This window comes from Hippocampus guttulatus, chromosome 7 (assembly GCF_054856545.1).
Source record: "Hippocampus guttulatus isolate MCC_2025c chromosome 7, RoL_Hgut_1.0, whole genome shotgun sequence".
In the NCBI taxonomy this organism is placed as follows: Eukaryota; Metazoa; Chordata; class Actinopteri; order Syngnathiformes; family Syngnathidae; genus Hippocampus; species Hippocampus guttulatus.
Window position 1 is genome coordinate 7,884,366 of NC_141267.1, and position 20,746 is coordinate 7,905,111.

At 42.0% G+C, this 20,746-nt stretch overlaps 1 protein-coding gene across 1 annotated transcript in view; it reads left to right on the plus strand.

Annotated features, from left to right (window-relative positions):
- The window catches only part of rabgap1l (RAB GTPase activating protein 1-like), a 120,497-nt gene that overhangs the window by 19,322 nt on the left and 80,429 nt on the right, over positions 1–20,746 (plus strand). The window contains exons 12-13 of the mRNA XM_086115163.1: positions 5,056–5,149; positions 5,761–5,911. Coding sequence (XP_085971289.1) covers positions 5,056–5,149; positions 5,761–5,911 — 245 coding nt within the window. The remainder of the gene's footprint in view (positions 1–5,055; positions 5,150–5,760; positions 5,912–20,746) is intronic.

Below are 20,746 nucleotides of genomic sequence, written 5' to 3' on the forward strand. Positions count from 1 at the left end.
TCCCTCTCTTTGCGGGTCCCTCCACAGCACTGTCATTATTGTCGAGTGTTTTTGTCACTCTTTCCTACATGCATAAATACATAAAATGGTAGTTGCATATGCATCCTGTGCTCTGCTAAGAAGGAAACCATCCCATATCTGTGTGATAAACACAATGAGGTTGGTTTGGATCTAAATAAAAATCAACGCAGTTTGTTTTGACACTTAAAAAAAGGTGAAATTAATTCAATGACACGAGCAACAACATTAACAAGGGTTCTTCATGGTGCCATGCACATTGCATGCACATTATGGAAACGGAAATATTCGAAAGACGTGAATGATGTTTATAGATACACTGTACAAAGTAATATTGTGGTTTAAAATTTTAATTATTGTTCCTACCGTATTTAGCATCTCTCAGAGTAGTAGTTATCTTTGTCTTGGCTTTTCCCATCTAGTGTGTGCCACAACAGCAAACAAAGAAAGAAGATGATGCAAACCATAGAAGAAGAGGACACTGCATATCAAATCTTTTGAGTTACCGCCGTCATCAACATCCGAAATTGTACATCAGCCCAGTTATTTCAATATATTGCTAGCGTCTTTTTAAGTACATTTTGCGAGGTCTTGCATGCATGAACATTTATTTTTACATTACTAATGTGCAATAAGTACATAGGACTGATGGTTTGATATTCTTTGTATTCAAAATAAAACCTTTTGCAATTTTTTCAGTGTGTCAATTTGTATATGTTCATTTTAGCAAAATTGTGACAAAACTGACAACTGATCATTTTGGGTTCACTATTATTCAGATTTTCATCTCTACACCTTGTATGAAAGTAACCCTGTAGTGAATGGCCAGTTTAAGACTAAAAGTCAAGAGTAACGTACATCATCTTCTAAGTCCTTGTATGTTTGCAGTGACAGTAGACACATGCTTTCTGCCCGCGTAGCCTCCGCAGTCTCGAGACAGAAGCACCACCTTTGTGCTGCGTCTTAACAATTTGAAAAGGGCTCCTTGAGCACGTACCAAGCTCATGCATGCTTGTTGCTGTTGGGATGTACCTGTATAGGGGGAAAAAACTGCGCAGAGGATAATGGCTGCAAGGACAAATGGGCAAAATTGTTGGTACCCCTCTGTTAAAGCAACCCCCCAAAAAAGAACATTATCCCTCCCAAAAATCAGACAGTACCTTTGAATCGTGGTTCAACTGAATCAATTACAAAACAAACAAATCCATTCAGTTAACAGTTTGAGGCAAGTCAACTGGTTTTTGTTCCTTTCAATGAGATTTCTGCACCTCTCAGCAGGGGTTTTGGCCCACTCTTCATCTGCAAACTACTGCAGTTGTGTTTGGTTTGAAGGGTGCTTTATCCTGTCGCAAGATGCAAGACCTGTGAAGTTTTCTGACACTGGGCAGCAAATTTCTCACTACAATAACTCGATAGTCCTGAGCTTTTATTTTAGGCTGCACAGACGCTAGACACCTTGTATCAAATGAAGTAAAGCAGCCCAGAACATAACATAACTGTGCCCTCCTTGTTTCACTGTAGGGACAATGTTCTTCTCTTGATATGTGGACATAGAGCTGACGTGTCTTGCCAAGAATTTCCACTTTTCTCTCTCCTGTCCATCAGGCACTCTCGCAGAAGCTGTGTGGCTTGTCAAAATGCAGTTTTGCTTTTTTCTGATTTATTTTCAACAGTGGCGTTCTCCTTGGCTGTTTGCCGTGAAATCCACTTGGGCTTCAACAATGACTGATTCTGACACTGATGTGCCGTGACCTTGGAGTTCATGTTTAATTTATTCTGAAGTTGTTTTGGCCCTTTTTTTTTAACCATTTGTATTATCTGTTTCATCGATTTGTCATCAATTTTCCTCCTGCAGCCACATCCAGCGAGGTTGGCAACAGTCCCATAGATCTTACATTTCTGAATATTATATGCAGTTGGAGTCAGAGCAACATCAAACAGTTTGGAAATGATCTTAAAGCTTTTACTTTTTATGTGCTCGTCTTTCTAATTTCTAATTTCTGAAGACAACTCCCTACTATGCTTTGTCCGGTCAATGTTTCGTGTGGTACACACCATGTAACCAAACAGCCCAGTGATTGGTTGCTGCAGTTAAAAAAAACTTTATAATTTGCTAAAATGTGGGCATTAAGCACGTGTCTGTCACTAAAAACATGCAAAGATTAAGAATATGATATATATTTCTATTACCTTTTATTTATGTATTTGTGTATTTATTTGCTTTAGGTCATAGACATTCTATCAAGTCAGTCAATCTGTGTCCGTTCCTACATTTCACCTTCACACTCACTCAAGTACTGGAAAATTAAATCCATGTAGCTGGAAATATTCATTAGCGTACGCATCAAGACATATTTGCGTTCATCCTTCTATTCACTAATCTATCCATCCATCCATTCATCATCATCATCATCTATTGTATTCTGCTAAGTGGAGGGTAACAAGGATGGTAGTACCTATCTTAGATGACTTATTGTGGTTCTTTGTTGAATAGCTCAGGGAAGTCACATGCAGAATTTTCACCGTTTCATCGTGGGATATAGAGGATACATTTTAAAAACCTACTGACAGTATATGATTAATATTGTCACATGACCGATATAAGGTTACCGACAGGGAAAACCTCATCAATGCATTGTTAAAGTTGTTCCATAGTTACTACGGTACCATTCGTCATTACCAAGCTTTCAACTAATTGTTTGGTATAAATCCTTCCAGTCACATTAAAAAATTTTTTTAAAAAAACACCCAAAAAAACAGTGTCCCCATGAAGTGCATTGGCTAGGGCTGCATCTCATGATTATTTTAATAATCCATAAATATCTCAAAATAAATGTTGCCATAAATTGGACGAATATGAGCTTTTTAATTACCATCCCCTTAATCAAAAACTGTTTTATTGACAGCATTGTCAATTATTTCAAATTGACAATGCTGAATATAAAAATCAATTGATTATGATTCAGTTTCTGGGTTGGTCTGTAACATGCCAGAAAGTAGGGAAAATGTTGATCATTGTTTTGAAAGCAGATATTTGCAAATATTGTCCAAGTCTGGTCCTCAAGAACCTCGACCCATCCTGTTTTATATGTCTCCCTCCTCCAACACACCTGTTTCAAATAATCAGCTGATCAGCAAGCTCTGAGAAATCTGACAATGATCCTGATCTAACAGCACCTAAAAGCATTCCATTTTCTCAAAAGCCGACACTGCGCCTTATAATCTGATCAGCCTTATATATGCATCAATATTCTGATTCCTTTGACTTAGTCTGTTAAATGTTCTGTAAAGTGTTTTGTTACAGCTGCAGCGGTTGTGAAAGCGCTATACAAATAAAGCTGTATTGTATTATATTTCCTTTAGCGTAGCTCCATCTAGTGGATGCATAACGCAACCTTAGCCACGATTGTAGCTTCTATTCTATTTTCTTATCTTATTCTATGCGCCTTATAATGCGGTGCACCCTTTATATGAAAACGGTTTTAAAATAGGCCACTCATTGAAGGTGCGCCTTATACTCCGAATCGGCTCTTAGTGCAGAAAATACGGTAAGTTATCTGCACGTTTACATTACAATCCAGTAAAAATTTGGGCAGCTAACTAAAATACTGACTTGGTTATTTAATTCCACACTTATTGTGAGAGCAAGCACGTCAGAGAAACTATTTGTACATAAGAACAAGCAAATTCAAAGCACAATCTCCACGGTACTGTTGTTGTACGTTATATAAACCGTATTTTGCCCAGTTACTGTCTCGTGTGTAAGTGAATGTAAGTGTGAAATAAAAATGGGACACATTGAAGCAATGTGGTATTGCGGCTGTATTCATGGCTGCATGTGTAAGTCTAAATGCTGCACATACACTGGACTAGACTGTGTTTGTGTTCTAGTGCAGGGGTCCCCAACCTTTTTTGCCCCACGGACCGGTTTATGTCAGACAATATTTTCAGGGACCGCCATTTAAGATGTGGCGGACTAATACAACAAAATAATATGGTATGAGCTGCATGAAAACTGTGGTGTTTTCGAAATATAATAATAAACACAAGGAGCGTCTAATCTGGCCACAACACTGATCGCTATGGTAATGTTTAATGCCTTCAAAATACGATACAACGCAAATTCAAAGTGCATGAAAATGACGACTCACCACAGCCCCGAGCTTGATTTTCTGCAACTAGACGGTCCCATCTCGGGGTAATAGGAGACAATGAAACCTTAAGTGTGTGGTTTATGTCCAGTCTACTTCGTAATTTTGTTTTAGTCGCCGTTGCTGCAGAAACCCCCCACCTCACACAGGTAGGATGTCGGAAATAGCAACAGTGCTATTGTGGCGATCTCAGAGTATTCAGCCATAACTTTAATCCGGTTGTCTCGAACGTACTTTTAAGGCCGCCGTCATTTGCGATCTCCAGCAGTTTTTTAACTCATTTTGCGACCTCCAACGTTTTGTTTTTAGCGTAATCGGTCACGTGACGGAGAAGCGTGGTTTGACATGAGTCAAGCGTGACACAGACGGATGTAACGGAGAATCCGGTAATTTTTCAAAATAAAACATCTTTCGTATTCTGAAATAAATAAAACGGAATTAAGGCAAGTTCTTTCTGTGCGGCCTGGCACCAAATGCCCTGCGGACCGGTGCTGGTCCGCGGACCGGCGGTTGGGGACCCTTGTTCTAGTGGGTGGCTTATGTGTGGGAATTGGTCTCTTCACCAGCAGAACAGAAGGCTAGACAGGCAGTCAGGGCTGCTGCATCTACGCTCAAGTGTTTTGCTGTGCTGATTGCCTCTTGTTTGCCTTGCAAACTGCCAGATAGAAGAACATTACACTAATGGAATGTGTAGGCCCAGTAGAAACTCTCCAACCCCTGTTAAGGATTGTGTGGTTGGAACACAAAGGCACAATTTAAATGCTTCGCACAAGATCTGAGATTGAGTTTTGTGTTCTCATTTGGCCAGACGTCACAGACATCAAGGTCACTATTGGAGACAAATGTCTAATAAAAATGTTCTGTGGTCCGTTTGTGTTGTATGTAGATAGTGACAGTGAAATCTCCAGCGGGACGGGAGATGTTTCCAAAGATTGTACTGAGAAAATTCTGGAATTGTGGGGAGCAATCCTCAATAGATGGTAAGGAAACAAAGCTTTAGATTTTGCTTGGAAAAAATGTGCATGTTGTAGGTTTTCAGAGTCTTGCGTACATTTTTAGTTTCACGTGTCAGATGCATTGGAATAGTATGAATGACATTTTCTTCATTTGTTTATGCAATTTAATGCCGTCTTATTTTTAAACATCGCCATTAATGAGTCAACAGCATTTAGTATTTACTAGCTGTTGCATTAGCGCAGGATTGCAGGATTTAAAAAAAAAAATCTAGTCTCATTATGTACTCTACCTCATAAGAATCAAAAAGTGCGCGTTACCCCCAAAAGGAGGAATGTGGTCATTAATCTTCATGACACAATTGAAGCTAGTCTTTGCAAGTGGACCTGCATGCATGCTAAAATATTGATAGGATCGCTTCTGATCATGTACGAACTAAAACTCAACACTCTAATACAATTAGTTTGTCATTAGAGTACCTCTGATGTGTAACTTTTACGAATGAATATGAAAGATGCATGGTTGCGCGTCACTGCTAATATTCAGTAGCACTGAAGTTGTAGTTGGATAAAAAAAAAAAAAAGCTATTCCAGTGTGCCTTTTAAAATAATGCTGTGTGTGTGCGCATACATTTTAGGCATGGGAACCTGTCCAGTCGTCCGAAGGGTTTGCACCCACTGGTCCGTAGTGGCATTCCAGAGCCGCTGAGAGCTGAAGTATGGCAGCTATTGGCCGGTTGCCACGACAACCATGACCTGCTTGAACACTATCGCATCCTCATCACCAAGGTAAATGAATGACAGAGCAGTATAACATTTTTCCTTTTGCAAAGTACAATTTGGCATGCTGGGGCAACAAATTGAGATTGTCAAAACACCCCACAGTTTTGACAAATACATACAATACTTTATATTACATGTTTACACGATACCTGTATATATTTTTCTTAAATTGGCTGGCGATCAGTCTAGCACAGTTTGTTGGGGTTTTCTTTTTTGTTTGGTTGGTTTTATTTTTGCTGGGCATCAGTCAAACAAACACACACCATGCCTGTCAATTGGGAACTTCCAAAGGGGAATATAAATAGGGCTGGTTGATTCCATGATCGAGATTTGTAATATAAGGTGACCAGCGGCGAGCTGTGAGCATATTTACGCCAACAGACGTGGCGGAAATGTGTGTAGCTCTAGCTAATCGCAGTCCCCATTCTAACATTGGTTTGCAAATTGGAACAAACAAAATCCGCCAGTAAATGAAAGAAGTAATAGGAACAAATCCACCAAACGTACTGTATATCGAAACGTGAAGATGAAGCTATTTTGAGAAGAGAAATTGTTTCATTATTTGATCAAGTGGCCCCCAAGTGATCAAGTGGAAAGCATGAAAATACAAGCAACCTTTGCACAGCCACACCACGTAAACATTAGCAGTTTAGCCGCTAATAACTAGTCGGCAACCACTGGATGAAAGCAGCAATTAATCGTGTCACATTTGCAAGTAGCAATGATGCTAACGCCGTATGTTGGATCATAAATTCAAGTGATTACGTATGTTTACCATACAATGCATATTTATTATTCCTGCTTGGTCCATTTCTTAGTCGTTTACTGTGTTACTTTATAATAGCCTATGCACTATTGAATACAACTGTAAGTCAGCTGGGATAGGTTTCAAGCTAAGAGAAAGGAAGGTGGGTCAGATTCATTTTTATTCAACAAGAGTTTTGCCTGTAAATTGCCATGCCTAAATAACATTGTTTTCCTTTGAATTTAATCACAGTTTTTGAATGAACTCAAACAATTACTCCTCTGCAGTGAGTATATTTACCATTGTGAAAAAAAAAACTTTCAAGATAATGTGCAGTGGAACCTTGATTTAATGGACTAATTGAGGGAAGGGCATGTCTTTTAGGACTGATTCTCCATGACATCAAAGTGCATTAGTAGCCTAAAATCACACAATACAGTCCAAAATTAGTGTTTTATACTTTTTTTTCATAGCCCTAAAATACTCAATATTGTCCAGTATTCTTGTGGGGAAAAAAAAGCTTGAAATTGTTTGAAAAGTTTTAAAATGTATCCAAAGTTAACCTTTTGGTATTTGGTGGGAGGATAATGATGTGCACCTGATCTCGTGTATGAGCCACATGTTATCTTAGCATACTGAACTGTACCAAAAATACTTTGGCATGGTCATGAGATGTGCACACGACTCGCTCCAGTAAAAACAACACTCATAGATATAAATTGGATAATATGGAACGCTCCTTTGAAATGACCGATATGTGCCTAAGCCGGATACTAAACTCATGTCTATGCTCCGTTACATTTCATCTCTTCTCTGCTAAAATGGCTGCCACATCTGTCCATATTTTGTTTTGAAGGGAAAACAAAAACACATTGACACATTTTATCGTCTGCCCGAGTCTACTGTGCATTTTTGTTTCGTACTACTTAGGGCCGGGTATCGATTCGGATTTCCAAAATAGATTTGATCCGATTTACACTGGCCCGATTTGATTCACGATCCACTTTATTTGATTTTCAATCAATTCAAGGATTCCGTGCAGTACCAATTGTACTTTAATGTGGAAAATATTCTCAGAAGAAGCTGTGCCGCAATAGTAGAAACCATTTGCTCTAACATGGTGCATTAGTAAAAATGGGAATATTTGCATTAAAAATTGATTTCACTGCAGTTACATGAATCATGTATGTTTTATTGAACATGACGTGATCAGAAATAGAAATAATATAAAATCATTTCCAACCACAGTGTAAGCTGTATAAATACTCAAAAACATGCGTGGCGTGAGAAGTCACATGCATTTATGGGGAAAAGACATATTAAAAGGCTCAATTTATGGTTTTGAGAATCGATATCGGAATACGAAAAGGAAAATCGATTCGATTAATCACAACTTTTATTATTATGCTTGTATTAATAAACCATCTCAAATCTCTGAAAGAGCTGCGTATGTGGCTGAGGTCCATCTTTGGTTTGGGAGTGAGAGATTTGTAAATCAGTGGGCAGAATGACAAAGCTTGCTGCGAGAGGCGACAGCAGCTGTGTGAAGAGGTGATATGAACACACCAAGAAGACAAAGATCTTGGCTTTTATGGGAAATACAATACTCGTTCGCTCTACCGCAGACCAATAGGTAAATCTACCGAGCATAATCAAAAGGCACAAAGGATGAAGTCAGGATAATCTGGTGAGAAAGATGGAGTGGGCGAGTAAATATGGACCCATCACCGAGGGAAGGATAAGAGGGAGGCAATCCGTGTAAACAACGGACAATCTGGCAGATTTTTGTGTTTCCAGAATCACATTTTTAGTTGTCCCTCCTCACCCGTGGACATTTCTCTTTTCAAGGCTATCTGTTCAAGTGCCTCGAAATGTCTCTTTGCTGTTTCTTAATATTTCTCACTCTGTACCTCAATCTTAGTTGTATTGTCTTCCCCCCATCAAAATCTTGCCCATAGGCAGCACCATTGTTGTTGTTTTGTTTCCACGGACCGTTTTCTGTCCCTCCCCTCTTACATGAGGCCAAACGTTTTTATTTCAGATGATTTATTCTCAATTCGCCGACTGGTGCACACCCACCTCCTGTCTTGCTGGAGTATGGTATTGATAGGCGGGTGGTTGGTCTATTAATAGCAGCACCAAATGAATGGATGGAACCGAGGGAATATAAAGGAGAGAGGCAAAGAGGGAACAATGACACTGATGGCTCGGGTGATGTGGAGCATATTAATGTCGATTCTCTGGGCTCAGTGACAACATTAATGCTAATTGAGTTCCAAGTAATTGGACTGTTGCCCTTATTGGAAAGGTTTAAGTGTAAATAATTGCAGTTCGTATCAGTAGGATATCTTTGTTTGTAGTTATTTAACACCTGATGAATGTTAATGTTGCTATCTTAAATTGAAATACGACAACAAGATGGTTGATTCTGCCATATCTTTTGAAACCATTTAATCTTGATTAATATCAGTTCTTTCTAACAGTTGTGTAATAGTATTTTTTGAGGGACTCTGCCAGTGAGTCACCGAGTACTGACAGTGATTTATTTTTATTTTTATTTTTATTTTTTATGATTTTGCCTCTACACATTTTCAGTAGTTTTGAAATAGTATAACCATTTGATTTAAGTGTAGACTTTCAAGAACGTCTCTCTATATGGGTCATTTCCCTCAAATTCTGTCAACTATAACACCAAAAAAATAAAATAAAATCTGATTATACTCTTTCATAGGAAATGCATTTGACAGAGCAAATGATGAGGCCCTTCAAACGCCACGACGACATGCGCATAAATGATCCTAACTACGCATCAAACCTATTTACACACTTCATACAATCTTAAGAATGATGGATGTGCAGTAGTTCTAACACACACATTTTTGTACTAGAGTATCTTGGAAACACCACCATTTATTTTGGTGTCTGCTGATTTGTTCGCGCAAAATGGTGGCCTCATCCTGGCACTTCAGCTCACAAATCCCGCTGGTGTTTTGCAACAACATAATGAGATTCTGTCCAGTGGCATGAACAGTAAAGACATCTTGAGTGACAGACCACTTGTAAAAGAGCCCAAAAAGGGAACTAAGATGCATTTGGATTACTTTTCATGGAAAAGGCATATCTAAGGGTAAGTCAACTCAAAAATGTTCATTATAATAAGATGTTCTATGCAGCCTCATTGGTCTAAACACGGCATTCTGATTAATATTGCCACCCAGTGAGATGGATCAAAATGAGGGTCGGACCGGTTAATGGACTGGCCAATTATAGCGGGCGATTATGGCACTTCAAACATTGGCCAAAATAATTGGCCAAATGTCTGATGTTTGCTGATTGTATTTAATTGCATGTACAGTAACCAATTACGGCAGATGTACTCAATGCGCCATGTTTCAGCGGCCATGTACAAAGCCTATGAGTCACGTCAGCTCTTTGTTCGGCATGCAGGGAAACCTCTCTTGCCCGTCAACATGAAACAGTGTGTTTTTCCGCATTATGGGTGCTGATATGGCTTTCTTTTTTGTAATTAATTTTTGGGAGAACCCAAATTATGCCCCCTCGAAACACCAAAGCCGCAAAACTTGAAGCACAAAGTGGCGAGGGCTCACTGTAATTCAATATAAGGGGTGAATGAACATATGTCTGTTACTACTCCCAAGGAACATTGAACAACATAACTATCATTAGCGATAAATATGAATTCTTCCTTCTTACGATTTACATCATGCCGTTTGGCAAATTGGGAATTCCAGCATCAAGTTCTTCCTACGCTGGAAGTTTTGATAGCACAAGAATGTGTTTTGTGTGAGCAAAAACTGGATTTGTTTTCCCCCGAAGATTTCTGAATGATATATTTTGTCAAAGTTTATTATTTCCTCTTTTTATTCCATGTGCTCATTGCTAGCTACTCTCTTGCATTCCCTTACCGCTGAACTCACTGCTACCGTAGATGTTACATGAACAACGGATCGATACAACCTTCTTAGATATGCGTGCCCATAGATTCAACAACAGTGAAAGCCGGAACTTGGAGCGACATGCATAGTATATGCGCGTCTGTGTGTGTGTGTGTTGTGTGTGTGTGTGCGTGCGTGCGTGCCTGTGTGTAGGCCGGCTGGATAGCACGTCGGCCTCACCGTGCAGAGGTGCAGGGTTCGATTCCGGCTCTGGCCTTCCTATGTGGAGTTTGTACGTTCTCCCCGTGCGTGTGTGGGTTTTCTCCGGGTACTCCGGTTTCCTCCCACGTTCCGAGAACATGCATGGCAGATCAAAGGAACACTCCAGTTTGTCCCTAGGTGTGATTGTGAGCGCGAATGAATGTTCGTCGATGCGTTCCCTGTGATTGGCTGGCAACCAGTCAGGGTGTACAACGCCTACTGCCCAAAGACAACGGGGATAGCCTCCAGCATGGCCCGCGACGACTATTGTGAGGATAAGCAAATTAGAAAACAGATGGATGGGATGGATGGCACACTCTCTCTCTCTCTCTCTCTCTCTCTCTCTGTCTATATATATATATATATATATATATATACTGTATACAGTATATATATCTTATATAAACAAACCTGCACACACACACAATGACTGTGCTTATTAACAATGTTGCCCCTTTTCATAAATGATCGTTCTACCACCTGTGGTATGTATCCCCCTAGATAAGTGAAAACTATTGGGTCAATAGTGACTCATTCTTTTTTGTATTTAGCAGCATGTGGTATCATTATCGGTCTCATGTTTAGTGTTGCATTGCTCACAATTACGTTCATCACATTGTCACAATGCACAATTTCTTGCATACACGCACACACACACACACACACAAACACATGTGCACACTCACGCACAGCCTCAGGGCATCCGGTACATTTACAAATAAGTCTCTTTCTCAGCTGGCGCAGCACTATATTTGTGGGTGGGTTTTGTGTTTGTCGTGACATTTTAACAACCTTTTCGTTTCTTTCGAGCTGAACAAGCCTAAGGTGTGCTACTGCGCTTGAACCCACATCTTAAAAAGCTTGGCCAGCTATTTCTCGGCCTGTTTTTCCAAAGCTCAGTGACACACACAGCAGCAAGTCTATTAAGGGGTCAGCACCTCTTCATGACAACATCGACCAACAGCATCGACAAACAACCCGTGGCTTTTCTGGCAATGCCTTTTAAAAACAATATCCTATACACGTGGACAAGATGGTTGGAACTGTTCATAAAAGAGAACTCATGCACAGTGGTCACAGAAATAACTTGAAACCGACAAAAGAAAAAAACAAACACACTCCCTATTCTAAAACTACAAAAAAAAAGCAATTCGAATTATTAATTAGACTCAGCACTAGACTGGACAATACTGTCAAATTGCACAGATCTATAATTATGCATGGTATAGCCTTAATTTAGAAATACTCTGGGCGGCCCGGTAGTCCAGTGGTTAGCACGTCGGCTTCACAGTGCAGAGGTACCGGGTTCGATTCCAGCTCCGGCCTCCCTGTGTGGAGTTTGCATGTTCTCCCCGGGCCTGCGTGGGTTTTCTCCGGGTGCTCCGGTTTCCTCCCACATTCCAAAAACATGCGTGGCAGGCTGATTGGATGCTCTAAATTGTCCCTAGGTGTGAGTGTGGGCGTGGATGGTTGTTCGTCTCTGTGTGCCCTGTGATTGGCTGGCAACTGATTCAGGGTGTCCCCCGCCTACTGCCCGGAGACGGCTGGGATAGGCTCCAGCACCCCCCGCGACCCTAGTGAGGATCAAGCGGTTCGGAAAATGGATGGATGGATGGATGAATTATTAATAGATCAAAATATACGGAACCCACAAATCCACTATTTATCAAATTAAATACGATGAAATTTTAGGACCTGGTTGACTTTAAAATCGCCCAATTAATGTACAAAGCACACAATAACCTGCTCTGCCAAAACATTCTGAAGTTTTTCGAAATTCGAGAAAGCAGCTTTGATTTAAGAGGTACCAACTTATTCAAAAAACTCAAAACAAGAACAAACATCAAGCAAAGAAGTGTATCTATCAAAGGTGTTAATCTGTGGAATAATTTCGAAACGGACCTGAAAATGAGTAGATCGCTTGCTGAGTTCAAAAACAAATTCAAAAAAATAGTACAAACAACCTACATCAATCAGAGTTAAAATGATAAATTCTAAACATTACATATAATGATAAATATAAATATAATGATAAATCAGAACTAAGTTGATAAATAGAAAAAGGTATTGAAATATCCATTATGAATACAAGAGAAAATTGACACAAGAGTGCCAGGGTGTGGATGTATATAATCCCGATACAAACCAAAAGTTGTAAAAATATCACGGTTAAGGGTAAAGTATAAGCCTTAATAGAGACTTCATCTTCTTACTTTTTTTCTTTTCTGATTGATATAATATTGATTTATTAGATATAAACACCTAACGGGGTAGGACTAGATACGTTTTTTACTTCTTCCTACTCCCTTGAACATAATAACTGTGTGTGTGTGTTGTTGAAAAGTAATCAATATCTTGTGAAAATTAATCAATGAAATCAGACGGCGCTTTTCAATTGTGGTTTCACGGAATGGTCTAAAAACAAACAAACTCATAAACAGGTTTGGAGAAGAGGTGGCGCTTTTAGAGGCAGTGTTCTTTTCTTTGTATGCTTCATTATTTTTTTTTCCGTGAACATAGAGTTGATGCTGATATTAGAGTTGAGTTGTTGTTTTTTTTAACCTGCTTGAGTAAAGGTAAACAAAAAAATGTTCCTTGGTGTGGTCTGCCCAAAGGACTTTCTCCTAGCATCTCTGTTGCTTGTTAACATGTACTTTGGCAAATTCCAGTCTTGCTTTTTTAATTTATTCTCAACAGTGGTGTCCTACTTGGTAGTCTCCCTCTACTTTGGCTCAAATGACGCCGGATACTGAAATCTGACACTGATGTACCAACCTTGGAGTTTTTAAATTTATTTGGAGGTTGTCCTGTGCTCTTCTCTTTCCATTTGTGTTTTCCGTCTCTTCAATTTGTCATCAATTTTCCAGGGAGGCTGGCAACAGTCCCATTGATCCTAAATTTCTGAATAATATGTGCAAATGTAGTCAGAGCAACATCAAGCTGCTTGGACATGGTCTAACAGCGTTTACCTTTAGCATGCTTGGATGTCATTTTATTTCTAATATCCTGAAACAGCTCCATCCTTCGCTTGCATGTCTATTGTCCAGCAGTAAATTACACACGTTACATCTCGGTGGACCCATCATAGATGTACCCATGTGTTGAAAATTTTGCCACAAAAGCGGAATGCATTTCTGCAAGCTTAACTAATTAATTACGACCGATCAAGCCACGCATGTAAAACTCAATAAGCCTTTCTTGAATAAATTGGAACACAGTTACAATATATTACGGTATATTGACCTTTTAATGGTCCAAATTCTCATCAATTACAGTATCTCAATAAAAAGCACATGCCCCACTATTCCTCCGCATTTATAGGGATCGACTTCACTCCATGGTCACTGTACAGCCTAATCACACCTATGCCATCCTTCCCTCTTTACACCCCAGGTCTATTCATGCCCCCCCCTCCCCCTTTCTGTCCCAGCTCTCCATATGTCACTGTAATGCAGCCTTCCAGCTATTCATTGCATGGGCCACTAGGCACCAGAAAATAACTTCCTGGTCTTCCTTCACAACCGTAAGAATTTCACCTATAGGGAAAGAATCTCTCCTCTGATTGTATGTGTTTTTGCAAACAAACTGGAGTGTATAGGCAAGTGGAAATATGCATCTCAAAAAAGAAAAACATAGCCACGGTATAAATTCATGTGTTCCTAATCTGTATAGCTTTCATTCAAAATGTTGACCGCATTTGTAAAATACGACACAGTACTTTACTAGCACTGTTACAGTGCATTGTGCACGCGTGGGTCTGCATGTGTGTTGGCATCGCCTTCCAGTCATCCTGACACTGATATGACAGCTCGGATTAAGGAGATCCAGCCTAAAGCATCTTCCCTGGTCACAGCATTTCTGTGTCACATTCCCTGCTGAGCGTAGCCAAACAGTATACAGTATGACTGTCACATTTCCAAAACAAACCAGCTTTATTGAAACACACACGCACGCGCACAGACACACACACACACACACACACACACACACACACACGTATACAGTACAACTACAAATAATGCATTTCATTTCCTATGCGTTAAGAAGGCTGTGGACCGTGCACCAGATGGTGTTGATGATAAACCTTGACCAAGACATGGCATATATTTATCATGACATGAAAGGAGACGATCATCTGCTGAATTGTTGTGGAATTTTGAGCCTCAGCAGACAAATCAAAAGCCAATAGTCTGTCTATTCCTATGTGACATTAATGAAATATTTACATCCAAACTTTACATATGAATAAGAGATGTGTCATGACCTACATGCAGCAAGGACAAGAGGAGGGAGAATAGTGAATATAAAAATCTCAGCATGAGTGGTCGGACAGGTCCTCATCACTGTATGGTAGGAGATGGAAAATGATTAATGGTGATTTCAGCTGGTAGCCTGTGTTTGACCGTAGGCTCTTCTTTAACGCATTTATTTACTCCAAGCACTCCATATACAGTACATTAGGGCTGCAACAAGAAATCGATAATGTGTAGAAAAATCGTCAAGTGTAGACGGTGAATTTCATTAGCAATTCAGTGCATCGGTCACCCGTTGCAACATGCTTTTATGACAAGGTATCCCAACTAGGTTCATCGCTCTCAACTAATTTCTTCTCAGTTCTTAGCTAACTTTCTGTCATCTGTAATCACAGGAATACACAGAGCTTCCTTTGCTTCATTAGGTCCTGACTTTTTCTGTGGACAAACATTATTGAGAGTGAAAATGCAGTCTGGACCCAGAACATATCAGACCGGTCTGAAGTTTTGATTCTTCATGAGCAAAGAGGGAGGTCAGCATGCAGGTGGCTGTTGGCTGAATCTTGGTGGAGTCAGATGTTTGTTAGGAGCTGTTTGGTGAGTCTCGGGGTAGACGTGGGCGAATGATGGGAAGTAGAGGTGAAAACATGGTGGAAGGAAGTAGTGTGAGTTGAATTCCATTATTGACTAGCTTGTTCATCTTATCGGTGAAATCCGGGAGGGAGTCGGAAATAGACATTGGGTATTGTGAATTTTGGGCTCAGTTGTCATTTGGAGGCAATGTACCATCCAGGCGGGGAGTGTTTGGGCTAAATCCAGTGTCGGATGTAGTCTGGGAACTTGGGCAGATGAGGAGAAATCAATTTGTTCTGAAGGGAATGTTGTGCGAGAACGGGCTTCATTTTGTTTAAATTAACAGATTTATTTGAAACAAATGTGTGTTGGGAATGCGCGAAAGACTGTATAACTCGGCATGAAAATGAATGCACGTAAGACTTCTGACAAGGGACTCGCTGTTCTGTATCTCTATTGTACTGTGCATAGTTTCTTTGAATTAATTATATCACGGTATAGGGTGGTTGTGGACCCAAAAGCAGGGAGGCAAGGCAGGATTGCACCCCAAAAATAAAAATAAAAATACAGTCAAACCTCGGTTTTCGAACGTCTCTGTTCTCGACCAAATCGGTTTTCGACCAAAAATTTCGAGTTTTTTATGCCTGTGATTACGACCGAAAATCGGTTCACGACCAAACTGAGCGCACTTGAATGCGCCACTTGACTCCTCTCGCCTTCCTTACACAAGGAAGTGACGCTTCCTCGTGTAGCGCTCCATTGTGAGCAGACGTGTTCAATAAAGATTTTTTTCTTTTAAAGAGCGTGGTTTCGGTTTTCGAACAAATCAGTTTTCGAACAGCCTTCTGGAATGGATTATGGTCGAAAACTGAGGTATGGCTGTGTGTACCGTATTTTCACGACTATAAGGCGCCATTAAAAGTCTAAAATTTTCTCCAAAATGGACAGGACGCCTTATGATGCGGGGCGTCTTGTCTATGCGCTGAGTTCCAAAACCTGACTGACAGCCGACACGCTGTTTATATAGAGAAAAGGCGGAAGTGACTGTGGACAGGCATGCGGCAAAGAAGTCGGCCAATCAGTGAAGGGTGGGCGTGTATATATACATATATGGAGAGAAAGAGAGAGAAAAGGCAGACGTGAGTGACAGGCATGCGGGGAAGCAGGCCGCCAATGAGTGAAGGGTGGGCGTGTAAGTGGATGCTAAAGCGACGCTACAAGCAGGTACCAACACCTGTATAGAGTGTGGCTATGTGCATTGTTGCAAAACAACTTCGGTTTTGGTTTCTAAGAACCCCCGAAAATAAATTCTACAAAGAGACACGCCTACGAAGCTCAGTTCAAACTTCAAGCCATCGGTTATGCTTTTGGCATGCGTGCCCATCTCACAGCAGCGGTGAAAAACCAAGTCAAGCAAATGAACTCTGAGCTTGCCGTTATTACCGGAGGCTTGACTAAAGAACTCCAACCGCTGGACATCGGCATCAACCGGGCGTTCAAAGTAAAGTTGCGAGCGGCATGGGAACAATGAATGATCGATGGCAAACACAACTTTACAAAGAGTGAGAGGCAGCGCCGGGCGAGTTACGCCACAATTTGCGAATGGATTGTGGCTGCTTGGACGAACGTGTCTGCTTGCACTGTTGTTCGAGTTTTTGGCAAAGCCGGCATCATTTCTGTGCAATGAGAGTGACTGACAACGAGAGGGAACACGGCGTTTTTGATGGATTACCGGTACTTGCACAATTGTTCAATTCTGATACAGAGGATGGGGACTTTGATAGATTTCTGGGTGATGATTGATCGAAAAACGTGAGTACATTGTACGATGGCTAAATAAAATACAACGGAACTCCGTTTTGCTTCGTTGCCTTTTTAAAAACGTGTTTTTAGCTTGTATCTGTATGTCTTGGCATGCTACCGTATGCTACAAGCTAACGTGTTTTTAGCGTGCGCGCATGCATGCCGTATGTTTAAGCTGCCGTATGTTTTACCACTTTAAAATCGCGCCCAATAATACAGTGCGTTTTGTCTATGTGTAAAATACAGAAATAGCACCCATTAATGAGACTGCGCCCAACCATACGGTGCGTCGAATGGTCGTGAAAATACGGTATATATATATGTATAATTAAAAAAAATCCTCGTCTCATCCCCCCTCGGGTGGTGTCCGTCCCTCATTCAGCTCGGGTCCTCTACCAGAGGCCAGGAAGCTTGAGGGTTCTGCGCAGTATCCTTGCTGTTCCCAGCACTGCACATTTCTGGACTGAGATGTCCGATGTTGTTCCCGGGATCTGTTGCAACCACTCATCTAGTTTGGGGGTCACTGCCCCGAGTGCTCCGACCACCACAGGCACGACTGTCACCTTTACCTTCCAGGCTCTCTCCAGCTCCTCTCTGAGCCCTTGGTATTTCTCGAGTTTCTCATGTTCCTTCTTTCTGATGTTTCCATCACTTGGGACCGCTACATCCACTACAACGGCTTTCCTCTCCCCTTTATCTATGATCACGATATCTGGTTGGTTCGCCATTACCATCTTGTCAGTCTGGATCTGGAAGTCCCACAGGATCTTCGCTCTGTCATTCTCCGCCACCTTCGGAGGTGTTTCCCATTTTGACCTTGGGGTTTCCAGTCCATACTCCGCACAGATGTTTCGGTAGACTATGCCAGCCACCTGGTTATGGCGTTCCATGCTTTCTCTGCCAGCATCTTACACCCTGCAGTTATGTGTTGGATCGTCTCAGGTGCCTCTTTCCACAACCTACACCTTGGGTCTTGTCTGGTGTGGTATATCTGGGCCTCAATGGCTCTGGTGCTCAGGGCCTGCTCCTGAGCAGCCAGGATGAGTGCCTCTGTGCTGTCCTTCAGGCCAGCCCTCTCTAGCCACTGATGGGACTTCTTGAGATCGGCCACTTCAGTTATGGTCCGGTGGTACATCCCGTGTAGGGGCTTGTCCTCCCATGATGGTCCTTCTTCCAGCGCCTCATCTTCTGTTCCCCATTGTCTGAGACATTCTCTGAGTACGTCATCCGTTGGAGCCTTCTCCTTGATGTATTCATGGAGCTTGGATGTTTCATCCTGGACAGTGGCTCTCACACTCACTAGTCCCCGGCCTCCTTCCTTTCGGCTTGCGTACAGTCTCAGGGTGCTGGATTTGGGATGGAACCCTCCATGCATGGTTAGGAGCTTTCTGGTCTTAACGTCCGTGGTCTGAATCTCTTCCTTTGGCCACCTTATTATTCCTGCAGGGTATCTGATCACTGGCAGGGCATAGCTGTTTATTGCCCGGGTCTTATTCTTGCAATTGAGCTGGCTTCTTAGGACTTGCCTCACTCGCTGGAGGTATTTGGCCGTAGCCGCTTTCCTTGTTGCCAGTTCGAGGTTGCCATTGGCTTGTGGTATACCGAGGTACTTGTAGCTGTCCTCAATGTCTGCTATTGTTCCTTCAGGGAGTGAGACCCCTTCAGTGCGGACTACCTTTCCTCTCTTAGTCACCATCCGACTACATTTCTCAAGCCCGAATGACATCCCGATGTCGCTGCTGTAGATCCTGGTTGTGTGGATCAGGGAGTCTATGTCCCTTTCGCTCTTAGCATACAGCTTTATGTCATCCATGTAGAGGAGGTGACTGATCGTAGCTCCATTTCTGAGGCGGTATCCATAGCCTGTCTTGGTGATTACTTGGCTTAGGGGGTTCAGTCCTATGCAGAACAGCAGTGGGGAGAGTGCATCACCTTGGTATATGCCACATTTGATGGAAACTTGGGTAAGTGGCTTCCAGTGTGGTTTTCCACATCCTCATCGAGTTCGCAACGAAGGCTCTTAGGGTCCTGTTCACCTTATACAACTCCAAGCATTCAGTGATCCATGTATGTGGCATCGAGTCATAGGCTTTCTTGTAATCAATCCAGGCTGTGCACAGGTTGGTACGTCGGGACCTGCAGTCTTGTGCGACTGTTCTGTCAACCAGGAGCTGATGTTTGGCTCCTCTGGTATCTCTACCAATGCCCTTCTGTGCTTCGCTCATGTATTGATCCATGTGTCCACTTATCTTAGCCGCAATGATGCCTGACATGAGCTTCCATGTTGTGGAGAGACAGGTTATTGGCCGATAGTTGGATGGGACTGCACCCTTTGAGGGATCCTTCATGATCAGGATCGTTCGCCCTTCGGTTAGCCATCCTGGGTGAGTCCCATCCCTCAGCAGCTGGTTCATTTGTGCTGCTAGGCGCTCATGGAGTGCTGTGAGTTTCTTTAGCCAGTAGGTGTGGACCATGTCCGGGCCTGGTGCTGTCCAGTTCTTCATATCCGAGACTCTTTCCTGTATGTCTGCCACTGTTATGGTAACTGGGTTCTGTTCAGGGCGGTTGCTGTGCTCCTCTCTCTGGGTCACCAGCCATTGTGCACTGCTGTTATGTGCAACCTCCTTCTCCCATATGTCTTTCCAGTACCTTTCAGTTTCCAGTCTTGGTGGATCAGCTCTGTTGTTAGGACCCTGCCACTGAGCGTACACTTTCGTAGGTTGTGTTGCGAACAGCCTGTTTATTCGTCTGGCCTCATTCTCTTTCGTGTACCGCTTTAGGCGGCTGGACAAGGCTTGGAGCCTTTGTTTGGCAGTTTCGAGTGCTTCAGGTATGGTCATCTGGATGTACCTCTCGGGTATCGGCCTTTTCATCACACCTCTCTGGGCCTCCGTCAATTGACTCACATCTTTCCGAGCCGCCTTGATCTTAGCCTCTAACCGTCTTTTCCATGGTGGGTAACGTATCTCATGGCTTCCATGGTTGCTCTTATAGCCAAGCATCTCAAGGATCACTGATGCTGAAGCGTATATCAGCTCATTGGTTTCCGTGATCGTTACAGTAGGGATCGCCCTCAGTGCTGCATTCACACTTTCCATGAGACTTTCAGGTGGTACTTCACATAGCCGTTGTAATCGGTTTCTAGGTTGCCCAGCTTTCATTCTCGCCATGATCTTAGCTTTCAGGTCAGTTGCTGCCTCGCTCAGCATTTCATTCATTGGGGCTGGCCTCCCAATCTCATCATCTGCATTCATCGGGGCTTGCCTCCCAATCTCTGGTATGACCTCCTCCTCTGATCTGGCAGCCTGGG